General features: G+C 41.5%; 1 protein-coding gene across 1 annotated transcript in view; it reads left to right on the top strand.

The window, feature by feature from the left end:
• LOC136581747 (mucin-5B-like) overlaps nucleotides 1–26,968 on the top strand; it is an 89,087-nt gene that overhangs the window by 48,741 nt on the left and 13,378 nt on the right. Inside the window, exons 11-20 of the mRNA XM_066582370.1 lie at nucleotides 5,508–5,654; nucleotides 7,608–7,772; nucleotides 8,964–9,058; nucleotides 10,287–10,413; nucleotides 12,498–12,753; nucleotides 16,434–16,569; nucleotides 20,714–20,865; nucleotides 22,579–22,717; nucleotides 24,169–24,279; nucleotides 24,377–24,556. Coding sequence (XP_066438467.1) covers nucleotides 5,508–5,654; nucleotides 7,608–7,772; nucleotides 8,964–9,058; nucleotides 10,287–10,413; nucleotides 12,498–12,753; nucleotides 16,434–16,569; nucleotides 20,714–20,865; nucleotides 22,579–22,717; nucleotides 24,169–24,279; nucleotides 24,377–24,556 — 1,508 coding nt within the window. The remainder of the gene's footprint in view (nucleotides 1–5,507; nucleotides 5,655–7,607; nucleotides 7,773–8,963; nucleotides 9,059–10,286; nucleotides 10,414–12,497; nucleotides 12,754–16,433; nucleotides 16,570–20,713; nucleotides 20,866–22,578; nucleotides 22,718–24,168; nucleotides 24,280–24,376; nucleotides 24,557–26,968) is intronic.

Here is a 26,968-nt window from a genome sequence, read left to right as displayed (position 1 = left end):
TAATATTATGTAAACTCAACTAATAGAAACAGAAAAAATAGGAAAGGGAAGCAAAAAATAATAAAAAATAATGTAAGACTCTTCACAGAGTAACAAAAGAGATTTACAGGAGGGCTAAAAACAGTGCCACACCTGTCCACAGGTTGTGGTTGGTACTGCATCCCAACTTTATTGAAGTGAATAGGAAGAAGCAAATACTACTACACACGCCTATGGACAGGTGTAGCACAGTTTTGAGAGGAAAACAGACATGTTTTTCCATTCCTGCACAAACCCTGTATTGTAAAACTATAATATTACTCATATAAAGTGTATCTCATATTTACACAGTAACATCAGATTTATTTACATTTCTCCAAATTTATTGAGAAACCAAGCTGTCATAATTACATAATTATTGAGACCCTCATGGGCACACCCTGTTTCCATTAATTATTTTTGAATTTGATTGGGGTCTTGGGGTACTCTTACATGGGTGGAATTATCCCACCAGGATACATCGCAAGACGCAGCTTAGCCACCACTGCAGAATTCTGAACTAAAATCTGCAGATTTGGATGCGGAATTGCAGGCAGGCTTAAAGGGGTTGTCCCGTGCCTAAAGAGAAAAAAAGTTTGCCCAGTCCCCCAGTACCTGTAAAGGAATACTGCTGCCAGGTGTTATTAAAAAAAAATATTCCCTTACCTGAATCCCCGTTCAGCAACTTTAAAAAATCTTCTTTCCAAGATGACTGCCGCTGGTCTTCTCCCATGGTGCACTGCGGGTCTTCTCCCATGGTGCACCGTGGATGTTCTTCTGCTGTCTGTGCTCCACTGACGATTCCAGCCACCTCATTGGCTGATCGGCACCATGTGATGGGGCGGAGCTATGAGATGACGCTGAGAAGGGGGAGGAGCCAGGACGCAGCTCGTGAGCCCGGACCATCCAGAAGAGGATTCCTCTCTGCGCAAGCGCGACTGTTGCGGCGACCAGAGTAGAAGTTTGGTCGTCGCCATGCAGACGGGGACACCAGCACCGGGAGGGGGTAAGTATATAACTTCTGTATGGCCAATATTTAATGCACGATGTATATTACAAAGTGCATTAATATGGCCATACAGAAGTGCATAACTGCACTTGCTTCTGCGGGACAACCCCTTTAAGTCATTTTCATCAAATGTGCATCAAAATCCGCAAGATTGTGGGAGATGGGGCATTAGATTGTGAACCCCATCAAGGACAAGTTCTTAATATGTATGGTGACAATCTTCGTACAGTGCTTTAGAATATTTCCCACTGTAAAACCCCAATTCCAAAAAAGTTGGGACGCTGTGTAGTAAATATAAAGAAAACAATAATTTGGAAATCTCATATGACCATATTTTATTCACTATAAATCACAGAGCACATACATATCAGAGCTTGAAAGTGAGAGGCTTTCCCAATTTCATTTAAAAACATTAACTTACTTATCTCACAGCCATCTTGTTTTTTGTGTTCTTGATCTTCTCTTTCCACTGACCTTCCCAAGCATCAGTACTGTTTCCAGTGAGTTAGCAAGCATCACATGGCCAAAAAAAGAGAGCCGCTGTTTGATGATTTTGCCCTCTAGTGATATTTTTGGTTTGACACGATCTAACACTACCTTGTTGGTTATCAGAGCGGTCCAAGGTATCCGTAGCATTCCCCCCCAGCACCAGAGTTCAAGTGCATTAATTTTCCTTCTGTCTATTTTTCTAAGCATCCAACTTTCCCACCAATATGCAGTTATGGGAAAGACGATTGCATTGACCAGTCTGTTTTTTGTTGCAATGCTAATGTCCTTGGTTTTCCAGATCTTTCCAATTCCTTGCATTGCATTCCTACCAAGTGTAATCCGTCTCTTGATCTCAGGTCAAGATTTCCCATTGCAATCGATTTTGGATCCAAGGAAGATGAAATCTTGGACCAATTCAACTTCTTCGTTGTTCATTTTTATGTTCCTTGTACCGTTGCCTACCGCGGTCATGACTTTCGTTTTCTTGCTGTTGAGGTACATTCCCATGCATTCACTTTCCTTTTGCACTCATTGGATAAGGTATTCCAGGTCCCTTTCACTTTCCGCAAGCAGGGTGGTGTCATCTGCGTATCGGAGGTTGTTGACCATTCTGCCACCGATTTTGATTCTGATTTCTGATTCGTCCAGATTGCATCGCCTCATGATCGTTTTTGCATACAGATTGAAAAGGACTGATAATTAAATGCAGCTTTGCCATACGCCTTTCTCGATTCCGACCCAATCCGTGTTTCTATAAGCTGTCCTGACTGTTTCTTCTTGGTTGTTGTAAAGCGACCTTATAAGAGCTGTTTAATATGTTCTGGAATGCCCATTTGCTTCAGACGCTTCCAAAACTTGTCATGTTCAATACAATCAAATGCCTTACTGTAGTCGATGAAACACATGTACACATCCTTTTGATACTCCTGGGTCTTCTGCATGATTCGGCGCAGGTTTGCGATTTGGTCTCTGGTGCCACGTCCTTTACAGAAGCCAGCTTGAACGTTCGGCAGTTCCTGTTCAACAATTGTCGCAATGCCTTTTTGTATGCTCTTTAAATAATTTTGCTCGCATGAGGTATGAGGGTGATGGTGCGGTAATTAGAACATTCTTGAGCATCACCTTTTTTTGGAAGTGTGACGAAGACACGTTAGAAAACATTAAAAAGTTAATTTACTACATCTTTTTAGCACAAAGATAACTATAGACCAGAGATGGAAAACCAATTCTATCCATTTGAACATGTTAAGACTAAATTAATTAACAATTAATTAATCGATTCAAAAGTATAATACATGACACTATATCTAAAGATATATATTGATTGATATATATTGAAAATTTGATTGTAATCTAAAATTGTATATCTAGTGCCATGTCTGAGGGAAACCCGACTCATCACTTAAAGGGGGTGTCCTGCGCCGAAACGTTTTTTTTTTTTTTCAACCCCCCCCCCCCCCCCGTTCGGCGCGAGACAACCCCGATGCAGGGACGTACAGAAAGCTTACCGGAGCACTTACCTTAATCCCCGCGCTCCGGTGACTTCTATACTTACCTGTGAAGATGGCCGCCGGAATCCTCTTCCTCCGTGGACCGCAGCTCTTCTGTGCGGTCCATTGCTGATTCCAGCCTCCTGATTGGCTGGAATCGGCACGTGACGGGGCGGAGCTACACGGAGCCTGCATTCTGCACGAGCGGCTCCATTGAAGAGAGCAGAAGACAAGGACTGCGCAAGCGCGGCTAATTTGGCCATCGGAGGGCGAAAATTAGTCGGCACCATGGAGACGAGGACGCCAGCAACGGAGCAGGTAAGTAAAAAACTTTTTATAACTTCTGTATGGCTCATAATTAATGCACAATGTATATTACAAAGTGCATTAATATGGCCATACAGAAGTGTATAGACCCACTTGCTGCCTCGGGACAACCCCTTTAATAAATATGTATGCCTCGCTGCTCTACACAGGATTTGAGAAGAGAATAGAGCTTCGTGTCCATGGGCGGGTTGGATTCTTCATGCGGGAGCCAGCAGCGGAATCCAACCCTGCCCACAGCCAGGGACCCTGCGTACCTGCCTGGGTCTTCTATTTTCTGTACTAGGGAAGTGTTGCGGCCACATGTGCAGTACAATTTTTTTTTTCAAACTCCTGCTTTCCCATGGAATCTGTAGCTCGTCCGCAACCTCAATTGCGGACCGGCCGCGGATCGGATGACTTCCATTGACTTTAATGGAATTGCATGCTGCAATTTGTTTTCCACATGCGGAATCCGGAAAACAAATCTACATGTGTAAATTCAAGTGGGGACGCCCATGTTTCCCTATGGGTGGCTTGAACTGCAGACCTTCACGCGGGTGCCTCGAGTGCATTCTGCAATTCAAATCCGCCCGTGAACATGAGGCCTAAATCCAAAGAATTTCTCCCTTTTTGTCACCAGCAGAAAATCCATCCATTAACACTCCTGAGATGGTTTACAGAATTGCCATCAGCTGAAAATGCAGATGATCTTATTCCACAAGGCGAGATCTTCCAAAATCGCATCCACGCTAGATGGAAAAAAAACCCACCAAGTGCAGTACCTTTAGGATTAATATAAATTGGGCAATCATACTCACAAGAGTCAAAATTTTAAAAGCTATGTCCCAGAAGAAGCCCGGTGGCAAAACCCTGGATCCGGCGGTGCATTTGGCATTGTGTTCACTGCATTATTGGTTTATATGCTTTAACATGGTGATTATTGGGAGTATGATTGCCGGATTTATATTAAACTTATCCTCCAGGTACGGCACTAGGTGTTTCTTTTTCCATCCAGCGTTGATGCTGTTTTGGAAGGTTGCTCCCTGTTCTTTCCTGTTGGCTCTTGTTCCCACAGTGCCACGTCCTGTGATGCTCTCTACTTTCTGCTGCACCAATGAAATCGCTGACAACATGCACTATTGACTACTGCAGCAAATCACCGACCGGTGATTCGCTGCACCTGTCCCTATTGTCAATTATATCATCACTGCAGCAGGAAGTAGAGAGCAGAGGGGATCTGGCACTGCCAGAACAAGAGCTAGCAGGGATCTGGTAAGGTGAGTAACCCTTCTTTTAGGTTTTTATATAATGTAAAGCAACTTGAAAAAAATTGTATCCGAATACTTATGTAAATGTGACATTCAAGTTGTATTTTTAATAAATTAGCCAAAATTTTGACAAATCTCAGTTCACTTTGTCATAATGCTGTATTGTGTGTAGATTAATGAGAAACAAAACGAATGTGGGATGTCTCTGCATGGAATAGCACATAGGAGATAGAAAGAGCATATAGATGTATACCTGCCTGACAGAGGCTGAAAGGGGACTTGTTTGCTATTATGGCCAACAGAGGCTTATGGATGCATTTGACTTATGTGCCAGACACTAGGAAGGCTATGTTAATTGGGCTCTAATGAAAGATAGATTTCACTTTAAATAATTAGAATGCGTTACATTGAAACATTTGCGTAACATGTTTTTAAAGTTAATACTTCAGACGCGGTTTCCCAAACTCCAGGCCTCACACCCGTCCATAAGGTCAGGTTTTCAGGATTTCCATAGTATTGTTAGTAATTATTATCAGTGCCTCAGACATTGCCCTTTACCCTTTCCAATCCACTGTCTGACCTCTGAAGACATTATGATTTAAGGTTGTACAGCTCCAATGTTGGAAGACATCTGTCGGGGTTCTCTTACTGTATATTGCCAGCCTTTCTGCTGTCGGAGTCTATCCAACGTGTCACCTCATGCAGTACTGGCTTTAGCCAGCAGATAGCGCTGTTGTATAATGGCAGAAAAAGAGTAAGCCCCCTAGGAAAACCAGGATAAAAATTGGACTGGAAAGGGTTAAGTGTTCCCTCTATAGGATATCCCAGATGTCAAGGGGTTGTGAGGACTGGAGTTTGCGAAACACTGACTTAAGATTATAGAGAAAATCACCATTTTTGCTGATTGTTTTGTCTGCGTGATTTTAGTTTCAGAAAAATACATCATCTTTCAACCTTCACCTTTCTACATTGTTATGAATTCAATGCAGTTTGGACTTCAGGTAGTGGTTGAAATATTACCCATAATGCAGCTGTATGTGGTCCTGGATCCTGTATTTGGAAGTCAGACTCAAGGTAAGTCTTCATGTTAATAACAAAGAAATTACAATTAAGAAGATACTTGTTAACTTAATGTCTTTTACTAGCTTTCTTCATTAGATATACATATTGTAGCAGGTGACCATACAATAACATCTACTGACCACAAGACATCTGCCCAACTGTATATGCTGTAGCTGCAATTTTATGTCTTGACTTAGCATTTCAAATGCACAACATTAAATACTGTTTAACAACAAAAATGTAATATATCGTCTCTTGGGATGTAATTCAAAGGGTCGACTCTCAGGGTCAAAATTATTTGATTGTTGCAAGTTGAGCTTCTTCCATCCATCGTCCAGCCTCTCCCATCTATTGAAGATAGACACAGATTTTCTTTTACTCATTGCTTCTTATTCCACCAACCCATTGTATTTTTCAGTATATTTACAATATATTGAACCAGCTCATCATTTCAAAGTGGTGGCACTATCCTATCCTATATTTCAAAACGACCTATTATCCATTTCCCACTATCTGTCATAGAGATCATAACCGTTCCTGGATCATAAACATAGATGGTCTTGCACTAAACCCAGGTTCAATCCCCCTATGTGAAATGCAATCTAGCCTAGTAAAACGCTACACTGTGAAAGCTTGATGCAGTCAACATTGTAATGTCAGGTAATTTTTCTGCTTACCCTAGGGAACGTTGTTCAGAATTTACTTTAAGCCCTTGGTCATACAAGCCTCTTTTTTTTTTGCACACAAATAGGCGCCACTCGCATGTGTTAATATCACGTGAATGAGCAATGTTTCAAGCACAGAAGACCCAAACTTCGTCTGCATGAAAATCGCCCATTCACTGGAGCAGCTGCGCTTTAAAAAGCGCAGCTGCTCCAGGAGGAGAGAGAGAAGAAGCCCCGCAGGGCTTCGGGATTTCCCCACAGCAGGGAGAGAGAGCAGACCTATGGGGGATTAACCCATAGCAGGGAGAGACGGAACTGGGCTATGGGTTAATTCCCCCATAGCTCCACTCTCTCACCCTGCTATGGGGATATCCCCCATAGCTCTGCTCTCACACCCTGCCATGGGGAAATCACCCATAGCTCTGCTCTCTCTCTCCCTGCTATGGGGATTAATCCATAGTCCTGTTCTCTCTCTCCCTGTTCTGGGGACCCCCGAGGGATATCCTCATAGTGCAGTGAGAGTGGGCAGGGCTAGAGAGTGGGCAGGCTATAGGGCTTCTCACAGAGATTTGCCATAGTAAATATAGAGGGGGCGGTGGTAGAGGGCCTTTGCTAGAGGGTTGATTCCTGTAGCCCTGCCTCCTTCTCCCACGTTCTCAGGGAAGCCCTCAGGGAAAGCCCTGTAACCCTGCCCCCCGCGGGGCTGGAGGAATACCCCACTGGTTCTTTTAGAAGCGCTATTTTTATGCGCCTATTTTATGCTTGTTTGACTGAGGCCTATTCCTGTACAATCCCTTTACTGCTAGTTAATGCTTCCTTTTTCCAACAGTCAGAGTGCTGAAAATTGTAATCTGCACGTGTGTTCATGTGTTCTTTCTTCAGCGCTGCGGGGAGTCGTCCGTCTTGAAGTACGACTGTCTTATTCCTGCAGTAGGGCTCAGTAATGCGCCCGTGGGACTAAGCCCTAAATAATATTGTTTGGCTTTCTGTTTTTATGTTCTATCATGGAGCTAGAAAACAGAATGACAGATCCATCCTATGATAGAAATGAGTGGCCCCCAGATGGAACCCCCCTTTCCAGCTTACATCCATTTCTGCATCATTTTCATGGACAACATAATACAGCATGCTGAGCTATTGTTTCTATTATGTTGTATCAGTTCTCAATGGAGCCTACAGCGTAGTTATGAACGTGGCCCTAGTTGTATGTGTGCTGTATGGAAATGTTTTCAAATTATCACTGAACTTATCTGCTCTTATGTAGTCCACAGCTATTATATATTGGGTTTCTATTTTCTAGGGCTTTGTGGAAATTTCAACAACGCACAAAATGATGATTTTATGACTATAAGTGGTATTATCGAGGGCACCGCTGCTGCTTTTGTCAATACATGGAAATTAACTTCTGATTGTCCGAACATCCAAGACGTATTTGATGATCCTTGTAGTCTCAATATAGAAAGTGGTGGGTAATTGGTCTTATCCATAATCTATTATATTTAAAAGACTTAGAAATACCGATGGACATGGGTTATTATGTCTTGATTAATTCTACATGCCCATTTTGGTAAATGGTATTTTGCATGACATAGATATAATAAATAAGCGAAGTGTACATAGGTGTAGCTTGAAGCTCCTTGGCCTGGAAGCAAAATGTACAGTTTAACAAGGTCCCATATATATATCAGTTACAGTACCAGTATTCATATGGAGCAAAGGAAAATGTTAGGGCCCCTAAGGGGCAACTGTAACATATCTATAGTCATAACCCTTACAGCGAGTCCCAAAGCAAAATGCCCAAATTAATTACTTTAAAGAGGTATTTCCGGAATCACAAATTATGCCCTAGTCTCAGGGTAAGGTATAACTTACTGATCAGTGGGGGTTTGACTGATGAAACTCCCACCAAGAAGGAGGGCCCGGAGCGTTCATTAATGAATGTAGCTGTGGCCGTATGTGAAACAACGCTTCATTCATGCCAATTGAAGTGCTGAAAATAGCTGAGTACAAGCGCTCAGCTATCTCTGGTGCTGACACTCAAATGAATAAAGTGTTGTGACAGATTCGTGGTCACCACTGCATTCCTTACTGAATGTTCTGTAGCTTTGTTCTTTGGATTGGTGGAGGTCCCAGTGGTTGGACACTCACCAATCAGTAAATTATTTCCTATTCTGAGAAGACAGGATAATGTTTGATTCTGAAAATACATCTTTAATGTATTTGCTAATAGTAGCTAGACCAACTGCTATTGTATGGAAGCAAGTCAAGAACTAAATGGGCTTGTTTTGCTCCCTGCACATTGCTGTTTCATACAGCATACATTATTTTAAGGGGGTGTCCCGTGAACAGAACAAGAACTGGGATCCCTACAGCCCACAAGCAGCTGTCAGACAGGATAGCGATAGGGAGTAACTTCTTTTCTTTAGACAACCCATTTAACATTTTCTTGGGTATCTAAACCCAAGAAGTAAAACTTTTAATTGTGCTCAAATTGTTGTAAGAGCCAAATACTCAGTACTTATTTGGAGAATTGACTTACCAATTATATTGTCATCTATTTTCATCCTGTAGAAGTTTTATGTGTGTGACTGTCTATTGTTAACAGTATAGAGAAACATTGAGATGTAGTGGCTATCTATCTCTCTTTTTTTTATAGCTGCATACGCAAAGCATTGGTGTGGGCTACTTATTAATGAAACTGGGGTGTTCAGCCCCTGTCATTATCTAGTGGATCCAGAAATCTATTACAAGGTAAGATCATTTGTTTTTATCTTAAATAGACTAAAGGTAAGATTAATATTTTAAGCTCTGTTCACAATTATATTTAAAGCCATCAAAACTATCAGAACCTAGAGTTTAGGAAACTTTTTTTTAAAAAGGTATTCCCATCTGGACTTTTGTAGTATATCCACAGGATATACCATAGAAGTCTGATAGATAGTGATGAGAGAACTTTTCAAAAGTTCAGCTCAGCCAGTTTGATGAATGTATGCAAAACGTTTGGTTCGGTCCGAACCAGTTCGAACTGAAGCTGAACTTCACTAATACCCCTAAAACTAGCATATAATACTGTAAAAAAGGAAAAGAAAGAAGAAGAGGAAAAAAAAGATGAAGAGGAGGAAATAGAGGAATAGAAACAGGAAAGATTAAGAGGAAGAAAAAGAAGGCGGAGGAAGTGCAGCTAAGACTAACCATCTGAACTGAACTTTTGGCAAATTTCGATCCAATACAGGATTTGACAATTTCAGTTTGTTCCACATGACTAATAGAGGCTCCACTCCTATGTAAAGCGGACACACCAATGCCGGCTGCGTGTCCTTAGCTGTAATATTGAGGAAGGGGTGCAACGAACCTGAAATGCGTCAGAGTAGGCTGGATTTATTATTAATAAAAACCAAGGAGTCAGGATTAAAAAATGGAGCAGCGGTTGCATATCTGTGGTGCCACTTCATTAATTTTCAATGGGACTGACAGAGATAGTCAAGCGCTTCTACTCATCTATTTCCATGAGCCCCAATGAATAGAGCAGGGCCACACTTGCGAGAACGCTGCTCCATTCATTGTGACATCACTACAGGTGGGTGCAATAACCCTGCGGAGATAAGAAGAGGTGAACATGGGACCCCCATTCTCAGGTTTGGTTGGGTGCCAGAGATGAGACTCCACATCGATCAGACTTTTCACCAAGCGATGAAAGTTGGTTTTGGCACAACATCTTTAAGTCAATATAAACCATAAGGATTGAGGGATCCATTTACACATCAGTATAGATCAAGTATACAGTAGTTGTCTTGGTTTTTAGGAACAGAAGCCATGAAGCTAATGTTAGCAGAACCTAAGCAACCTTAATTTGTATGGATTCAGTACAAAGCCTATCTGTGCCAAATGGCGAAAACTACTAATATATTAAAAATATTGATAAATCTGCCCCATTGTGTATGTGAATAGGATGCTGTATAAAATTCTAATTTATTTTCAGCATTGTTTGATGGACACCTGCAGCTGTGAGAAAAGTGAAGCCTGTATGTGCGCTGCCCTCTTCTCTTATAGTAAAATATGTGCAGCTAAGGGGGTTATACTAAACAACTGGCACACTGCAGCCTGCAGTAAGTACAGAATTAGGTTCTAAATTTAAGTTTGATAGACAATAAAGTCATACACAGAAATAACTTGGTAGACCGCAGGCCTGACCTTTTAATAAATAAGTTATTTCAATGGGTTTTATTATCTATCTTGCTGATGTAGAATGACGGTTGGTATCTGAATAGCATCACTATATGATAACAGCCAATATCTTCAACAACATCTTAAATTGCTATGCAGTGATTGAAAGTTATTCCCTAGTCAAAGAATAGTAGATGACTTTCAGATTGGTGAAGTCCAAATTCTGGTACTCTGACCAATCCCGATAACAGGAGAGCGGCGCCAGTTGACATGCACACTGCCGCTGCGTTCATTTCAATAGGACTGTTGGGATAACCGAATGCTAAAACTTGGCTATCTCTGGTGATCCCACTGAAAAGAATGAAGCAACATTGTGCATATGCGACAACTGCTGCCCTCACTTCGGGGTGCACCAGAGTCCGGTTCTCAGGATCAGTAGAGTTCCCAGTGGTTGGACTTCCACTGATCTGAAAAGGATAACTTTCAATCATGGCATAACCCCTTTAAAGGAGTGATGCCAAGAACCCAACCCCTGTTTATATGCCCTATTAGGACATATAATAGTCACAGAGTTTGGGTCCTCTTTTCGGACCTCACTCTGTCTGCTGGAATAGAGAGTTGCTCTTTAAGAGTGGCTCTCATTTTAATGGACTTTTAGCCATCCTTGTATTACAGAATGGCGGTTCATCTGGGAAATGCAGGAAAAATGCCCGGCTGGCTGTGGCTTTACCTGCTAAAATCAGCAGTTTGCTGGGGTTGCCAGAAGAGGGACCCTGGTTGATCAGCTGTTCGTCCCGTGCCGTATACTAACAGGGGTTAACCCCTTAGAAGCATATTCCAGATGCGGCAAGTAAAGTTTACTCATTGTGCTATCCCTGTACGAGATATTTCATTGTACAATTCCAAGGAATCTGTCTTGGTCATGTGAGGCTACAAGTTTAGTTACAGTAGAGATTAATACTGTAGCTCATGTATTTAGCTCACAGAGCATTGCTTAGCCTGATACAATTGTATCCACTTCTTAGCTGAGAGCAAGCCTAGTTATCTGCCTGTTTTCAGTCTCTGAATGAAATCAAGGATGTTCTCATTCACTGGCAGCAAACTGTGGGGTCTAGTTATAATGCCCTGGATGCCGTAATTCTGGCATCCAAAAGCTGTAATTTTTATGCACGTGCTAGAAGTGCAACTTTTTTGGCATTTACACTGTGCCCTGCCAATTTTTCAACAAGTGGGTGGGGCTCAGTTTTAGGAGCAGGACCACATGCAGCCCGTCATATTTACTCTAATTTACTCAATTGTATCCACTTCTCAGCTGAGAAGTGCAACTTAGCTTAGCTAGAAGTGCAACTTTTTTGGTATTTACACTGTGCCCTGATAATTTTTTAAAAAGTGGGTTGAGATCAGTTTTTGGGGAGCAGGACCACATGCAGCCCGTCACATTTACTCCAATATGCGCTAGAAATTGGCATAGGTTATAGCAGAAACCTACTGCAGCTCAGAGTTGGCGTAGGTTTATATCTGTTGCACGGAGGTGCCACCGGATAAGACAAATCCATTAAGAGACTTGTGCCTTTTAATACATTTGTCATTCATTGCCCATTATACAGTTTATTTAGGCCAGGGTGTGAAACACCAGTCTAAGTAGATAGGCCCCCAGTTTCTTTATAATCGTAAAAAATTGATCACAAAACAACATAAGAAAGTTGTCTAACTTTTCATTTATACAATGATCAAAGGAGTTCTGCAGAATTAGACTTACATGGCTGCTTTCTTCCAAGAACAACTCCACACCAGTCCACAGGTTTTATTTGCTATTGTACCTCATTCCCATTCACATCAAATTGGCCAAGTTTCAATACTCGACTCAACCTGTGGACGGGTTATTTTTTGTAGAGACATGACAACTCTGAACAATCTCTTTAAGCTTTATTTGCATAAAATTGGAAAGCCCATTTAAACATTTAATATAGCTTGGTTGTGATAGTTCTCATTTATTCTAACAGCTGTATTTTCTGTGCTTTTATAGGCTCATATTCAACATACTGTTCTCAAACACAGACGTATAGCTATCATATTAGCTCATGTATACCTACTTGCCGCTCTCTAAGTGAGCCGGACATCCTCTGCAAAATTCACTTTGATCCACTGATTGGGTGTACATGTATGCCTGGCTTTTATCTAAATGATTCTGGTGTCTGTATTCCGGCTCAGTCCTGTCCATGTTACTACAGAGGCACTGAAGTACCTCCAGGCCAATCAATAACTGAGAATGGAGTCATTTGGTAAGTATGCCACATATCTGGTGGCCAATAACTGTCACCCATATCACAAGTTAATCCCAGTTTTATCTCCTTTGTAAACAATCAGTAACATTTATGTATTTTTTTGAATTTATGTATTTATTGTGAGGCTTGAAGCCTTTTGCTTCCACAATATTTTTGTGCAAGTTGTGTTTTTACTCTTTATGCTGTTCCTGGCACTTTTCTAAAAATGGACAGGTGCTAAGCAGGGTCAAGAGTCATGATATTTAGTCTTATGGTGTTGTTTCTCAGCAAAAAATATAGCTTAATATGGCAGGGGTTGTCCCAGCAAGGGTCCAACTTCATAGAAGTTCAATGTTATAGCTGAGCAAACCAAAGCAGTCAACCCCTGTTTTGGGTTGAACTTTGCTTCGACATGAACCAAAGACTTTGCAGCCAAGATTGAAATCTGACCAAGCACAACATCTGCATTGCATATGTTCCCCTTGTATTCGTGTTTCTTCTTCTCAATAAATGTATGTGCTATATAAAGTGATTATTATTATGAAGAAACTCACACACACATACAAACTTCATGCAAGTGTTGTCCTTGGTCAGATTTCAACATGAATAGAGAAATGGGTGGAACAAATACAAGTCAGTACCTGGAGTTGAGAGCATAAGAAGAGCTGGCAAGGAGGTGCTGCCAACCTGGTGGATACCTCACCCAAAAGGGAGGACGTGAAATATGCTGTAGAACAGTGCGCAAAAATCCTGGTGCACGACACATCCTCCAAAGCAAAGCCTTGCAGAAAATTGGTAACATCAAATGGTCTTTATTAATACATAATAAGTAGAGATGAGCGAACGTACTCGGATAGGCACTACTCGTCCGAGTAATGTGCCTTATCCGAGTACCTCCCCGCTCGTGCTGAAAGGTTCGGGTGCCGGCACGGAGCGGGGAGCTGCAGGGGAGAGCGGGGAGGAACGGAGGGGAGATCTTTCTCTCCTTCTCTCCCGCCCGCTCTGCCCCGCTCCCCGCTGCGACTCACCTGTCAGCAGCGGCAGCTCCCGAACCTTTCAGCACGAGCGGGGAGGTACTCGGATAAGGCACATTACTCGGACGAGTAGTGCCTATCCGAGTACGTTCGCTCATCTCTAATAATAAGCAATAAAATAGGTGTCGAGATGAAGGGCTTCTTCAAGCTGGAGGATAGACTATATTATTTCACTGTCCCATTATGTACTATGTAAATGTTCTTTTTGTGCAACTTCTCCAATATCTGCACCCCTCATGGTCTGTGGAAATAATACCTAATTTTTTATTAATGTTTGCCCTATACTTACTTTCCTCTCCTTATTTACTCTTAGTCTATTCTCCAGCTTAACTGATGAAGAGGCCATTCACCTCGAAACATGTTTTATTGCTGATTCTGTATTAATAATGACCATTCACCTTCACTAATTTTCTGCAAAACATTGCTTTGGAGGTTGCACCGTACATTAGTGTTAAACATAGGACCCAAACATTGCACTGCTAACCACTGAACCACATTGGGCCTCCATATCTTCTTCTTTTAGACAGTGCTAAACACTAGTGGGGAAATTCTCTTTTGTTTCAAACTAATTCGGGCCAAACTAATCTTTTTGCCGAAATTCGGCGAATCACGTGGACCAAAATTTTCAAAAGTTCGATCAGCACTGCTTATAACATTAAAAAAAATGTATTGCAAATAAACCTCCTAGGGCAAAAAGATTCCAGAATTCATTTGTTAGCTCTACAGGTAACCCCCTTTCCATTTACTGACGTTAATTTGCCTCCACATGGAAGCAGCAAAGTTTAACTTCACTCTTAATACATAAAGAAAATGTTCTGTGATGCAGTTTATATACCCTTCAATAGCTTTTCAATGGGGTGAGCAAACTTGTTTCAAAAAGTTAGCACAATCAAGTTATACTTTGCTACTGTATTTGTCGGTAAATTGCTCACTGGTGATTTAGTTGTTTGTGCCCTATGTATAATTTATAAAAGCACGTGTCCAGTATTCTGGCATACAAATGTTGGTGCACACATAATAATAATTATAATAATCCTTGTTTTGGACTTGGTCAGATGAGCAATTTTTTAGAACATGAATAGCAGCACTTAAAAAAAAATCACACATCGTGTGTAGAAAAATCGTGTGAACGGGTTTAGCACTGACATTTCCAAACACCTATTATAAATGTAAAAAATTCTGTTTCTCTTGATGATATCAGATTTTCTTTTTCATTTTATAGTATCTGTAACAAGGGAAAACTAAGCTGTTTGGGGCCACCCAATGAAGGTAAGAAAGGTTTTCAATGTCAGTTTTATTATTTATGGCAGTTTGTGAAATTGTGCTTTACTGCTATAGGCAGCATTGACATATATAGAAATCATAGAGCCTAATATCAAAACTCCAAGTAGGCCCCACAGGGAGCTCCGCCAAATATGTTACACCTTCATTAACATTAATGTCCGCTATTTTGTTTTAAGACCCAGACATTTGTGGTAATTCTGTAATATCTCTACACAAATTCCCACATTGGCAGGTGCAGGTTAGAAAGAGTCATAGCATGCAGGGAAAGCAGTTCAGTGCCGGGCTTCTCCCCACTGTGGCTGCATAGTAGTAAACTGCCTCTATGGTAGAAAGACAATAGTACTTTTTTTTTCATCTGTTTAATAATTCAGGCACGCTATGTTTTCTCCTTAGGGAGAGCACCAAGACAGTGAGTGAGAAGAATCAAATGGCCATGCACGCTCCTCTGGGTAGTATGCAAATAAGGGAGACGGAATAAAACCTATACAGTGCCACCTATTGGAAGCCAGCATTCCTTCAAGCCAAAGTCAGACTTTTTATAGAAGCCTTATAACAATGACCGGGAATTAAAAGCAAAGCCAGACTCCATGTTTCAGGGTTTTTGCCCTTTATAAGTGTACAGTAGGAGTCTGGCTTTGCTAGTGAGAGACCTGGGATGGGGATCAGAAATGCTATCTTTTCTCCTTAGGGAGAGCACCTAGACGGTGAGTGAGGAGACTCAAGGTTTTATTCCATCTCCCTTAGTTGCATATTACCCAGAGGAGCGTGCATGGCCATTTGAGCCTCCCCACTCACCGTCTAGATGCTCTCCCTAAGGAGAAAAGATAGCGTTTCTGATCCCCCATCCTAGGCCTCTCACTTGCAAAGCCATACTCCTACTGTCACTGATGAAGGGCAAAAACAGCTGTATGTACATGGAGTCTGGCTTTACTTTTAATTCACGGTCATTGTTATAAGGCTTGTATAAAAAGTCTGACTTTGGCTTGAAGGAATGCTGCCTTCCAATAGGTGGCGCTGTAGAGGTTTTATTCTATCTCCCTTATTTGCATAATTCAGGCATTTACCCCATACTATGGAAATTTGTATGCTTTCAAAAGTATATTTTCACTAGAACATGACATTTTTCAGTTTTTCATTTTCATTTTTTTCACCTCACTTTTGAAGATCCACAATTTTTTTTATTTTTCCATTGATATAGCTGCATGAGGGCATTTTTTATGGAAGAAGTTATATATTTTCAATGGTACCATTTAATGCACCCTAAAATTTATTGTATAATTTTGAAAAATTTTAAAGTTTAGTAAAATGCAAAAGATTGCAATTGTGCCATTGTTTTTGGATTTTATTTTTATTTTCACTCTGTATTTTACCCCTTTTCAGTTTTGGAATAAAACATCTTATTCTTTTCAATCACTTTCCAGAATGTAAAGATCCAAAGATGTTTGTTAACTGCAGTATCCCGGGAGACACAGGAATAGAGTGTGCCAAAAGTTGTGAAACTCTGGACATGGAATGTGTGAGTATAGAGAATGTAAAAAACTAAAGGGGATTCCAATTTCAGCAAACATTCATTTATGAAATTTTTAAATATACTTTAAGTGTCAATTTCTTATGTTTTTAAGATCTCTGCTCATAGTCATTGAACTTGAACATTCATTTCTGGTGCCATGTTGCATAAGCCATATGTGGCCTAAATTCTGCCAACCAATGCCCGGAATATTTTGTACAAGTGCAGGATTACTGACAAAATCTTCTAGCCCTTGGCCCCATGGATGGGTGGGGTTTTGGCTACATGTGGTTTATGCAGTATGGTACTACACCCAGAGGCCTTAGTCAGACGGGCGTTTTTAGCCGCGATTTGCGCATGCGCATGCGTCCGGCGATTTTTTAAAACCATTGCTTTGCAATGGTATCGGACACATGAGCGCTTTTTATGCGCTCGTCCGATAAATTATAGAACAAAAAATCGCAGATCGCACCTATCTGCGATCTGCGATTCCTGTTCTCTTCTGTATATGCGCTCAATGGGGCCGGCGGCAGCAGCGCCGACCCCATTGAGAACATATAGAAGACAAATCATTCTTCTCTGCCACAGCTGTAACAGCTGTGGCAGAGAAGAACGATGTTTGCCCATTGAATTCAATGGAGCGGCAATACAGCCGCTCCATTGAAAGCAATGGGCTGCCGGCGTGTGCGGGGTGAATTGTCGGGAAGGGGTTAAATATATAAGCCCTTTCCGGCAATTCATCCTAAAATGTGTTAAAATAAAAAAAAATTGTATACTCACCTTTCCGCTGCAGCCGGAGTCCAGCCGCGGCCGCTGTCAGTTCTCCTGAACTGCTTCTTGGCACTATTCAGCCGGCCTGCTGAATGATCTGCCTCTGATTGGTCACAGCCCTGACCAATCAGAGGCTGAAAACACTCACACACCCATTCATGAATTCATGAATGGGTGAGTGACTGCTGCCTCTCAGCGCTGAGCCAATCAGGGGCAGGTCTGACTCACATCCATTCATGAATTCATGAATGGGTGTGAGTGAGGCATGCCTCTGATTGGCTCAGCGCTGAGCCAATCAGGGGGCAGGTCTGACTCACACCCCCTTCACACCCACTGCAGGACGGCCGCGCGGAGCTCCGGCTGCCGGCAGAAGGTGTGTATACAATTTTTTTTATTTTTACACATTTTAGGATGAATTGCAGGTAAGGGCTTATATATTTAAGCCCTTCCCGACAATTCATCCCGGGCTCGCCCGCAGCGCATTGCTTTCAATGGAGACGGCTGTATTGCCGTCTCCATTGAATGCAATGCGCTGGACAGCTCCGGCCCGTTTCTAATGAAACGCGGCTAGGAGCAGATTTTTGGGCGATTTGCGGGCGACTTGCGCGCACCGGTCACGCAATTTGCGGATGCGCATCCGTCATGCGATCCGCAAATCGCGCGAAAAAACGCCCGTCTGACTAAGGCCAGAGAAGAAAAATCAGGAAAAGTGCTGGTCGGTGATGATTATAAAAGTGTAAGTAGGGTTGCCACCTATGTCACCAAAAATACTGGCCAAGGTAAAAAGGGTGCGGTTTGGGGGGATGGGCAGTGACGTGCCTTGTCACAACATATGTTTTGACCCAAATTATTCCAGTGGCCCTAGTAATAATAATTAATGCTCCCTCTCAGTGACCCCAATAGTAATAGTGCTCTGTCCCAGTCATCCCAGTAGTAATAGTGTCCCCTCTCAGAAATCCCAATAGTAATAGTGCCCTCTGGAAGTGTCCCAATATTGATAGTGCCCCCCCTCAGAAGTTCCAACAGTAATAGTGCCACCTCTCAGTGGCCCCAGTAGTAGTAGTACCCCCTCTCTGAAGTCCCTATAGTAATAGTGCCCCTTGAAATTGCTCCAATAGTAATAGTGCCCCCAATCAGTGGCCCCAATAGTAATAGTGTCCCTTCTCAGTGGCCCCAGTAATAACAGAGCTTCCTTTAGTGACCCCAGTAATAATAATACCCCCACTAGTAGCCTCAATAATAACAGTGCTCCCTGCTGGTGTCCTTCCTACCCCAAACCTGTCCTTCCTAGCCCAAACCTCTGAGTGAGCAGCAACCCTATAATCAAGCACTAGAACTCACTCCAGTTTGGACGCTGCAGCATTGCTCATAGAAGCGCGTCACCCCTGCCCTCAACATATGTGCTGCATACAGTATGTGTAAGAATGAGACACCAGGTGGGAAGAGTGAGGGTCACAGCATCCCAACTGCAGCTAAAGAATGAATTACTGCACTTGATGACAGGGTTGCTGCCTGTTACGTTCATGCAGGGCTTTTTCACCTGGCCTGAACAAATGTTACCAACACGTCAAAACATGATAAGATGATTTTCCTTAACAGGTCAACAAAAACATGTATTTATCACCAGCCCCTGAGAAAGATAGAACAAGACGAACATAATATTGGGCCTGGCAGTCGCTGTCTTCAAGTGGGGAAATCATCCTGACAAGGACCGCCCCATGTCTTCTACCAAGGGGTCCTTGTCTATCCCTAGATGACATATGGTACAGGTACAAGAAAGACAGGAGACCCCTGCCACACCAAACAGGACATGAGTCAGGCATCCACACATCAACAAACGGAAGGGGTTTGGACATAATTCAGACCAGACATCACCCATCTGAAGATAGTAGGGCATAATTCAGACCAGACCGAAGTGTCAGACATCACTCATCTGACGGTGTGGGGAACAGACGAAACATGATTCAAACAACAGACAGAGAACCAAACTGCATGCGTACACACACCAACAACCAGACTGATGAAACAGAATCCAAACAGCCAGAGCTCTTAGCCAGACAGACAGAGCTCTAGAAAGCATGCATGCACACAGCAGACATCAGCAAAATAGCCAGCAACCATGACAGGGTGCGGGTGGCCATACATATACACTTACATTATTGCCGATTGATCGACTAGGGGAAATGTCTCCCTGTCCGCCAATCAGTCCATGCATCTTCGGAGATGTTAAAGCAGAGAGAAGGTAACCCTGAGATATTCTCAACAGACAACACTTGAGGGACTTTTTGTAGTGAATCACCAAGATAATCCTGACAGATGACTCCAAAGAGCACTTTTGCAATAACAGCAAAGAGACATACCTGTTGCGGATAGCCCACCACCTATAATGTGGCTAGTAAAAATACATACTGGCACCAGATTTTCTAGAGTAAATTACCAGTCGAGTCAATGGTTTACTGACCAAGCGGTAACCCTAGGTGTTAGGCCTGTTATGGTTCAGCTATCAGATTTCCCTTTTGTAACCAGCTAAGGTAAAGTCCCCTGGTGCAAGCACCGAGTCATGACTGACTCCTAGGGTGATGTCACATTGTGATGTTGTCTTGGCAGATTATTTTTGCAGGGTGGTTTGTCATTGCCTTCCCTATTCATCTTTCACCCCCCAGCAAGCTGGGTACTCATTTTACCGATCTTGGAAGGATGGAAGGCTGAGGAGTCAACCTTGAGCCGGCTACCTGAACCAAGCAGGAATTGAACTCGCAGCCTTTAGGTCATGCGCAAGAGCTTAGGACTGCATTTCTGCTGCCTTAATACTTTGCACCACATGGTGTAACCAGCTGTACACCAGCTATGTAATTGATTAGCGAATCGAATGTTAACCACATATATGTATGGCCGATGTGCACTAGCACATTATGATGCAGGCTCAGGAGTTGAGCACGCTCCATACACAGTAGGTGCCAGCTTTGTTACACAGGTTATACTAGCCGGTGTCGGAGATCACTCCAATTCTGGCCACTTAATCCTTCAAACACAATCCATCAACAGCAATCAAGCAATCAATAAATATCAATATCAAGCAATCAATATCAGAGTGGCTATCCAGAGAAGGGGGCTCCTCTTATTTCCCAACAACCCCCCACCCCCATAATGCAATCACAAGGTTCCATGCTAGCTGGGGGACTTGTGAAGGCCTCATGCCTGCCATTTTAGTACTCCCCTTACTTTTTAGAAACTGCTTTATTATGACATGTCACCCATATTATCTAAAACATTGGGACTTCTTATTGCATTGAAAAGGTTCACATAGAAAAATTCTACCTTTTTCAGTAAAAAATGCTGTACTTTTATATTTACTTGTGCTCGTTCTATTTAAATTACACAGTATGCCACTAGGTGTATACCAGGCTGTGTCTGTCCACCTGGCCTTGTGTCTAATGACAAAGGAGTATGCATTACTGAAAACAGCTGTCCATGCATACACAACGGTATCAGCTATAGCACAGGAGCGGAGATCAAAGTTCGATGTAACACTTGGTATGTATTCCTCTCAGTAATTTTATGTGGAACTTGATTTAAAAGCAAACCATCATCAAAAAAATGACATATTTAAATTGTTTTTTTATGATGGACACTTTAAAACAAATGTTGTAACTTCATTTTGAAACTACAATGTGACTAGCCATACAAAAAAAATCTTGAAAACTTAAATGTTAACACTGAGGACTAGATCAGTACAATAAGTTGATATTTCCTGTCCTCAGCTTTGCCGTAAAGACTGGTGCAGTTCAACAGAGGGCAGGAGGGTTTAATGACACCTTTATTGTAATGCTAGAGGTCTACATATGGGCTCGCTCATATCAGTCTTGGAAGTTCCCTTCGGAACCTCCGTCGTTAAATTCCATTAGTGCAGCATGTTCAACTGGGTCCATTCAGCACCGTTCAGTTCTGTCATAAGACGTATAAGACGTTAGGCCAGCAAGTGCTGCTTATTTTAAACTGTTTATTTTATTTTGATATATACACAAACTTTAATAAAAAATGATTAAACATAAAAGTTAGGCAGTGCTAGACTAACTAACTAGACTAACTAACTAGACTAGACAGTCTTAAAATATGCCATATTTATCCTAATAGCTTTGCTGAATGATAAAAATGTCGGATTTTAAGACTGTCTAGTCTAAGTTTAGACCATCTATTGGATTAGTTTATGCCAAAAATTGTGCCAAAATTTTTTCACATTGTGCGTCAATTTGGAGAAATGTTTGGCACAATTAAGACCACACAACTTTTTTTAACAAGTCAGAAAAAAATATCCAAAAGTGTCTAAAAACACAAAGTAAATGTGGCACAAGACATTTTTCTGATGCAATTTGCTCTAGAAAACTGTTGTATTTTGAATAGTAAATCTGCCCCATCATTTCCGTTCTACTCACATATAAAGGCCCATTTATTCACAACGATGATCGCTAAAAATTCACTCAAAAGCCGTCTTTTGAGGGATAATCGTTGTGTCTAACTGCACCGACATTGTGCAGTTTTCGTTAAGCGGTCACTGATCGTTGTCTTTCAGCATGCTGAAAGGCAACAATCAGCCTTATCAGGAATTCACAGTGTGATACAGCTGATACTATTGTTTCAGCTGGTATCCCGCTCCCTGATGACAAGCAGGGTATAAAGAACAGAGCGGTCCAGCTGCGTTCTTCATATCCCGCTTGGAGCGCTCAGCTGTATAACAGCCGGGCGATCTGAGCAGAGAACAGCTGGATGCAGAAGACAAGCGGCCCCACTTGTCTTCTGCATCCCCCGCTCGGAGCGCTCGGCTGTATAAGGGCTCCCACACACTTGCGTTTACGTTTTTTGGTAACGCAATTGTCAATGGGACTTTCTAATGTTAAAATGCAACGCAATGCAATGCTACTTGCGTTTTTGGTGCATTGCGTTGCGTTTTTATCACAAGTGTGTGGGAGCCCTAACAGCCAGGCGCTCCGAGTAGAGAACAGCGGATGCAGAAGACAAGCGGCCTTGCTTGTCTTCTGCAACCTCCGCTTGGAGCACAAGGTGATCTCTCAATATTTGAGCGATCATTTTGACGTGTAATGCACACAACGATTATCGCTCAAAAGTCGCTCAAAAGATGTCTTTTGCACGATAATCGTTGTGTCTAATTGGGCCTTTACTAATGAACTAAAATTAAATACAAAAGAATAAGTACTTAAGGATAGATTGCTCATATCTTGTTTCTTACAGTGTTTGTGAGAACAGAAGATGGGAATGTACAAACTATCCTTGTTTAGCAACTTGTACTGTTTATGGGAATGGACATGTTATCACCTTTGATGGAAAACGCTACATCTTTAATGGAGAATGCCAATATGTCCTTTCACAGGTATTGCCTAAGTCATAACTGGACTATATGTTATTTTTTAGCATATTTACACTGAAGTGACAAAAGTCATGGGATAGCAGTATGTAAATTGATTATGTTGGTGACCAGAGGCGTAACTTGAAGATTCGGGGCCCCAATACAAAATCTGTAAAAGGGCCCCCCAACTATAATGCTTTAATTATACTACTAGGCTCCCTACATGGAAAAGATAGGCCCTATGGGCCCCCTAAGGGTCCTGGGCCCGGGTGCAACCGCATCCCCAGAATCCCCTATAGTTACGCCCCTGTTGGTGACGGCTTGGGAGCACCCACACCTGTATAAACTGTGAGGTGTTAATTGTGAGTGAGGTTGAACACTGGCCACATTGGAGCCAAATAAATTACACAAGGTGTGCCATTTTTATACATCTGGCACAATCTGGGCCATTTTGAAGACTGACCTAACTGTATGGTACATCCTATGCCACTAAAATGTCTTCCCAGCTGTGTATCTACTATATTACCACCTTTTGAGATTCTTGAGTGTAACTCCAATCAGACAGCACATGGACACCCCGTCTGTGCGCAGTCCGATTTACGGGACACTGCACAAGAATAGGACATTCAGTGATTTATCAAACTCGGACCACTGGTGGGAGTGAAAAGTTGCTTGTGTGCATGAACCCATTCAAATGAATAGGTTCTTTTCCCGTGCAAATTCAATCTATATCACAATCGCCCAAGTGCATAAGCCTTTACAACAAAAATTGCCAGCACAATATGCAGAGAATACAACCAATCAATTTCAATGAGCTCGTTCTCAGCTCCGTATTTTGCACACATATTTTGTGTGCGTAAAAAAATAGGACCTGCTCTATTTCCTGCATATCCGCGCACCAAAGGCCCCAATAGAGAATAATGGGAGGGGTGCAAATACGTGCAAAAAATGCAAGAACATGTGTGAAACACTGGGCAAAACTGCGGGGAAAGCAACACATCTAGACCTTGTTAGGCTAAATAGTCTTTTAAATCAGGGCAGTTTTGCATGCCTGTATATGAACTGGCTTTGCATGCATAAAAAGTGCAGTACTATGCGCAAACGCGCGCAATTCAAAGTCATTCACTGCACAAATACATTGTGCTGAAGCGTGTGCAATTTCTCAAACGGTTGTCATCTCATTACATTTGCGCACCTCCCATAGACTTCTAGGGGGACCCTTGATACACAAATACGCAGAAAAATAGAGCAAGTTCTTTTGTAGGAGGTAACAGTACTGTGTCCACTGAATGCAACCTGAAAAAGTATCAATATTTTTCATTTTTTATGGTCAGTGATATTCATATATAGTGCTCTGTTTTCTTATGTGGACTTGGCTTTCATGTTGGGCCCTAACAGCGGAGCGTTTCGCTTAAGATTTTCAATAATTATGTATATAGTATATATGCTGATTGCATGCCTATTTTTAATTTAAGGACCATTGCTCCCTAAATGACAACAACAGTACGTTTAGCATCATAACAGAAAATGTTCCTTGCGGAACCACAGGAATGACCTGCTCCAAGTCCATCAAATTTTTCATTTTCGTGAGTTACCAAACGATAGCAAATAAATACCAAACAATGTGATTCAGTAAATGCGTTCTTTATATACTGATTAACTGAGTCCATTCTGTCTTCATAGGATTATGAAATTATCCTCATGGAAGAACATCTTAACGTGGTCCAGAGGGGTGCGGATCACAAGGTTCCATACAGAGTACGACTAACGGGTATCTACTTGGTTGTGGAGACTACAATTGGTCTGGTATTAATATGGGATAGGAAGACGAGCATCTTCATCAAAGTCACTGTCAACTTTCAGGTGAGATTCTGTTATGTGGTGAAAGCAACTAATTAGTAGGGTGCAAAAATAATTAACATAGCATAAGACAATTAAGAGCGTCCTCAACTGGTCTTTGCCTAATAAGTTGGGACGGGGACGTATTTAAAGGCTCATGGAGCAAAATTTCAGCTTGAGCCCCTTTTACCCTTAAGACAACATCCAAATCTCATCCTGTTCCCTGACCAATTCTTCACAAACATCAATCTTCACGAGCCCAAAATAGGTCATGATTTAAGGAAAAAGTAGATATCCTATTGAGAGAACACCTGTAGGAATGTCGGAGGCGTTAACATTAATCGCTTCAGGACCAAAGATTTTTCATTTTTTATTTTTGTTTTTTCTTCCCTGCCTTCCAAGAACCATAACTTTTTTTTACTTTTCCATTGACATAGCTGTATGAGGTCTTGTTTTTTGCAGAACGCAAAAAATTTTTAAATGGTACCGTCTCAAGTACTATATAATGTACGGAAAAACTTTTAAACATTTTTAGGTGGGAAAAAATAAAAAAGAAATGCAATGACATAAATTTTCTGATGTGGGTTAGTACAATTACAGTGATACCAAATGTTCATAGTTTTTAATGTTTTTCTATTTTTAAAAAGCAAATACAACTGCTTACTGTCACCATATTCTGAAACCTGTACATTTCTACTTCTTTGACAATTGGGCCATGTAAGGGCTCGTTTTTTGCAAGGTGAGCTGTAGTTTTTATTTTATTATTATTTTTGATCACTTTTTATTCCATTTTTTCTAGAAGCCAAGATAACAAAAAAATAATAATTCTGGCACTCCTTTTTTTTTTCACACCCTCACAATGCTGGATAAATATTGCGATATTTAAACAGTTCAGACTTTTAGGTACATGGTGATACCAAATATGTGGATTTTTTAATTGCTCGGATTATTTATGGGGAAATTTTTGTTTTCTTTTATTATTATACATTTTTTTTCTGTTGTTTAAAAAAAAATCATTCAATCTTTTTGTACAGTTTTATTTAGACCCCACAGGGGGCTTAAAGTTATGATAATTTGAATACATGTACTATATACTGCAATACTTCAGTACTGCAGTACATAAAGATTTTTAATTTTGCCTATGAAGCCCTGCCAAGGGGGTTGTCTAAAGGCCCACTTACATGCAAAGATTATTGCTCAAAATGTGTTTAAACGATGGCATATGAGCGATAATTGTTGTATGCAAACGCTGCTATCGTTCACTCTTTGGCTAAACCATGACTTTAAGGTGAGCTTAAAATCTATCGTTCAGTTGGAAAGAAATAACAGGAACCACACACCGTGTTCTGTACGGGAGTCGGAGATTACATTGTATTCTGCCAACAGCCTGTGCGAGAACAATAGAGCTGTGTGCAGTACTCATACCACATGCTGTGCTCTGCAAACTCCTCCTGGAGGCCCTTTTGCACACAATTGAAGCTGATAAAGTGTTAATAGACATTAGTGTCCATTAACACTTTATGCAACACGATTGCTAAAAGTGCCAATCGTTCAATCTTTGAAAGATTATCTTTGCGTGTAAATGGGCCTTAAGTTGTAAAACCTTGGGACAACCCCTTCCTCATGTAGTAAAATAACAACTAGTGATAGATGCACCTCTCCCCCACCTCACCCTGGTCTATATTTATATCTGCAGTCCCGCCTACAATTTTACACTATGTGGTCGGAAGGTGGTTTATGACACCACTTTGCAAAACACTGATTCTGATTACGTGGCATGTGTATTTATGCTCCGGAAATGCAAGGGTTGAATTCTCCAGCTGTTCCGCAAGTGAAAGCACAACCAAATCCACAACATTTAAATGCACATTTGGCCATCATGGAATTCCTGCAGAATCACTGCCAGTATTCCGTTGCTGCATGACCTCAGCGATTCTGCCATGTGAGAAGGCGACCGAGCACTGCATTGTAGCAGCATTAAGCAATGGGAGCTCTCCCAGCATGAGTGCTCTAGCATGCAGCAGTTGGTACCTCATGTCTCTTCTATAAATTGTACCTTACATAAGCTGTTACGGTATGGTTCCATTTAGCAAAACTCGAAAAACGGAATAAAATGTGATCAAAAAGATGTATGTACCCCAAAATAGTACCAATAAAAAACAGCGCACTCACAGAAACAACAAGTCCTCACACAGCCTAAATGACAGCTATTGGATGGAAAAATAAAAAAATTATGTCTCTTGGAAGGCGGCAATGAAAAAACGCATATAAAATTTCAAAAATTAAAAATCTCTGGTCTTGAAGGAGCTAACCATAGGAGCTCTGAGCTCTCTGTAGATCATTATGAGGAAGCATTTAAGAAGTAAATGAGGCAGGTGGACACTGACTGTATTCCCCAAAATGTATTTCATGGGATAGTCCACATATTTAGTCTAT

The sequence above is a fragment of the Eleutherodactylus coqui genome, chromosome 11 (genome assembly GCF_035609145.1).
Source record: "Eleutherodactylus coqui strain aEleCoq1 chromosome 11, aEleCoq1.hap1, whole genome shotgun sequence".
In the NCBI taxonomy this organism is placed as follows: domain Eukaryota; kingdom Metazoa; phylum Chordata; class Amphibia; order Anura; family Eleutherodactylidae; genus Eleutherodactylus; species Eleutherodactylus coqui.
The sequence above is the reverse complement of the archived record's forward strand: the minus strand, read 5'-3'. Positions and strand labels throughout refer to the sequence as shown.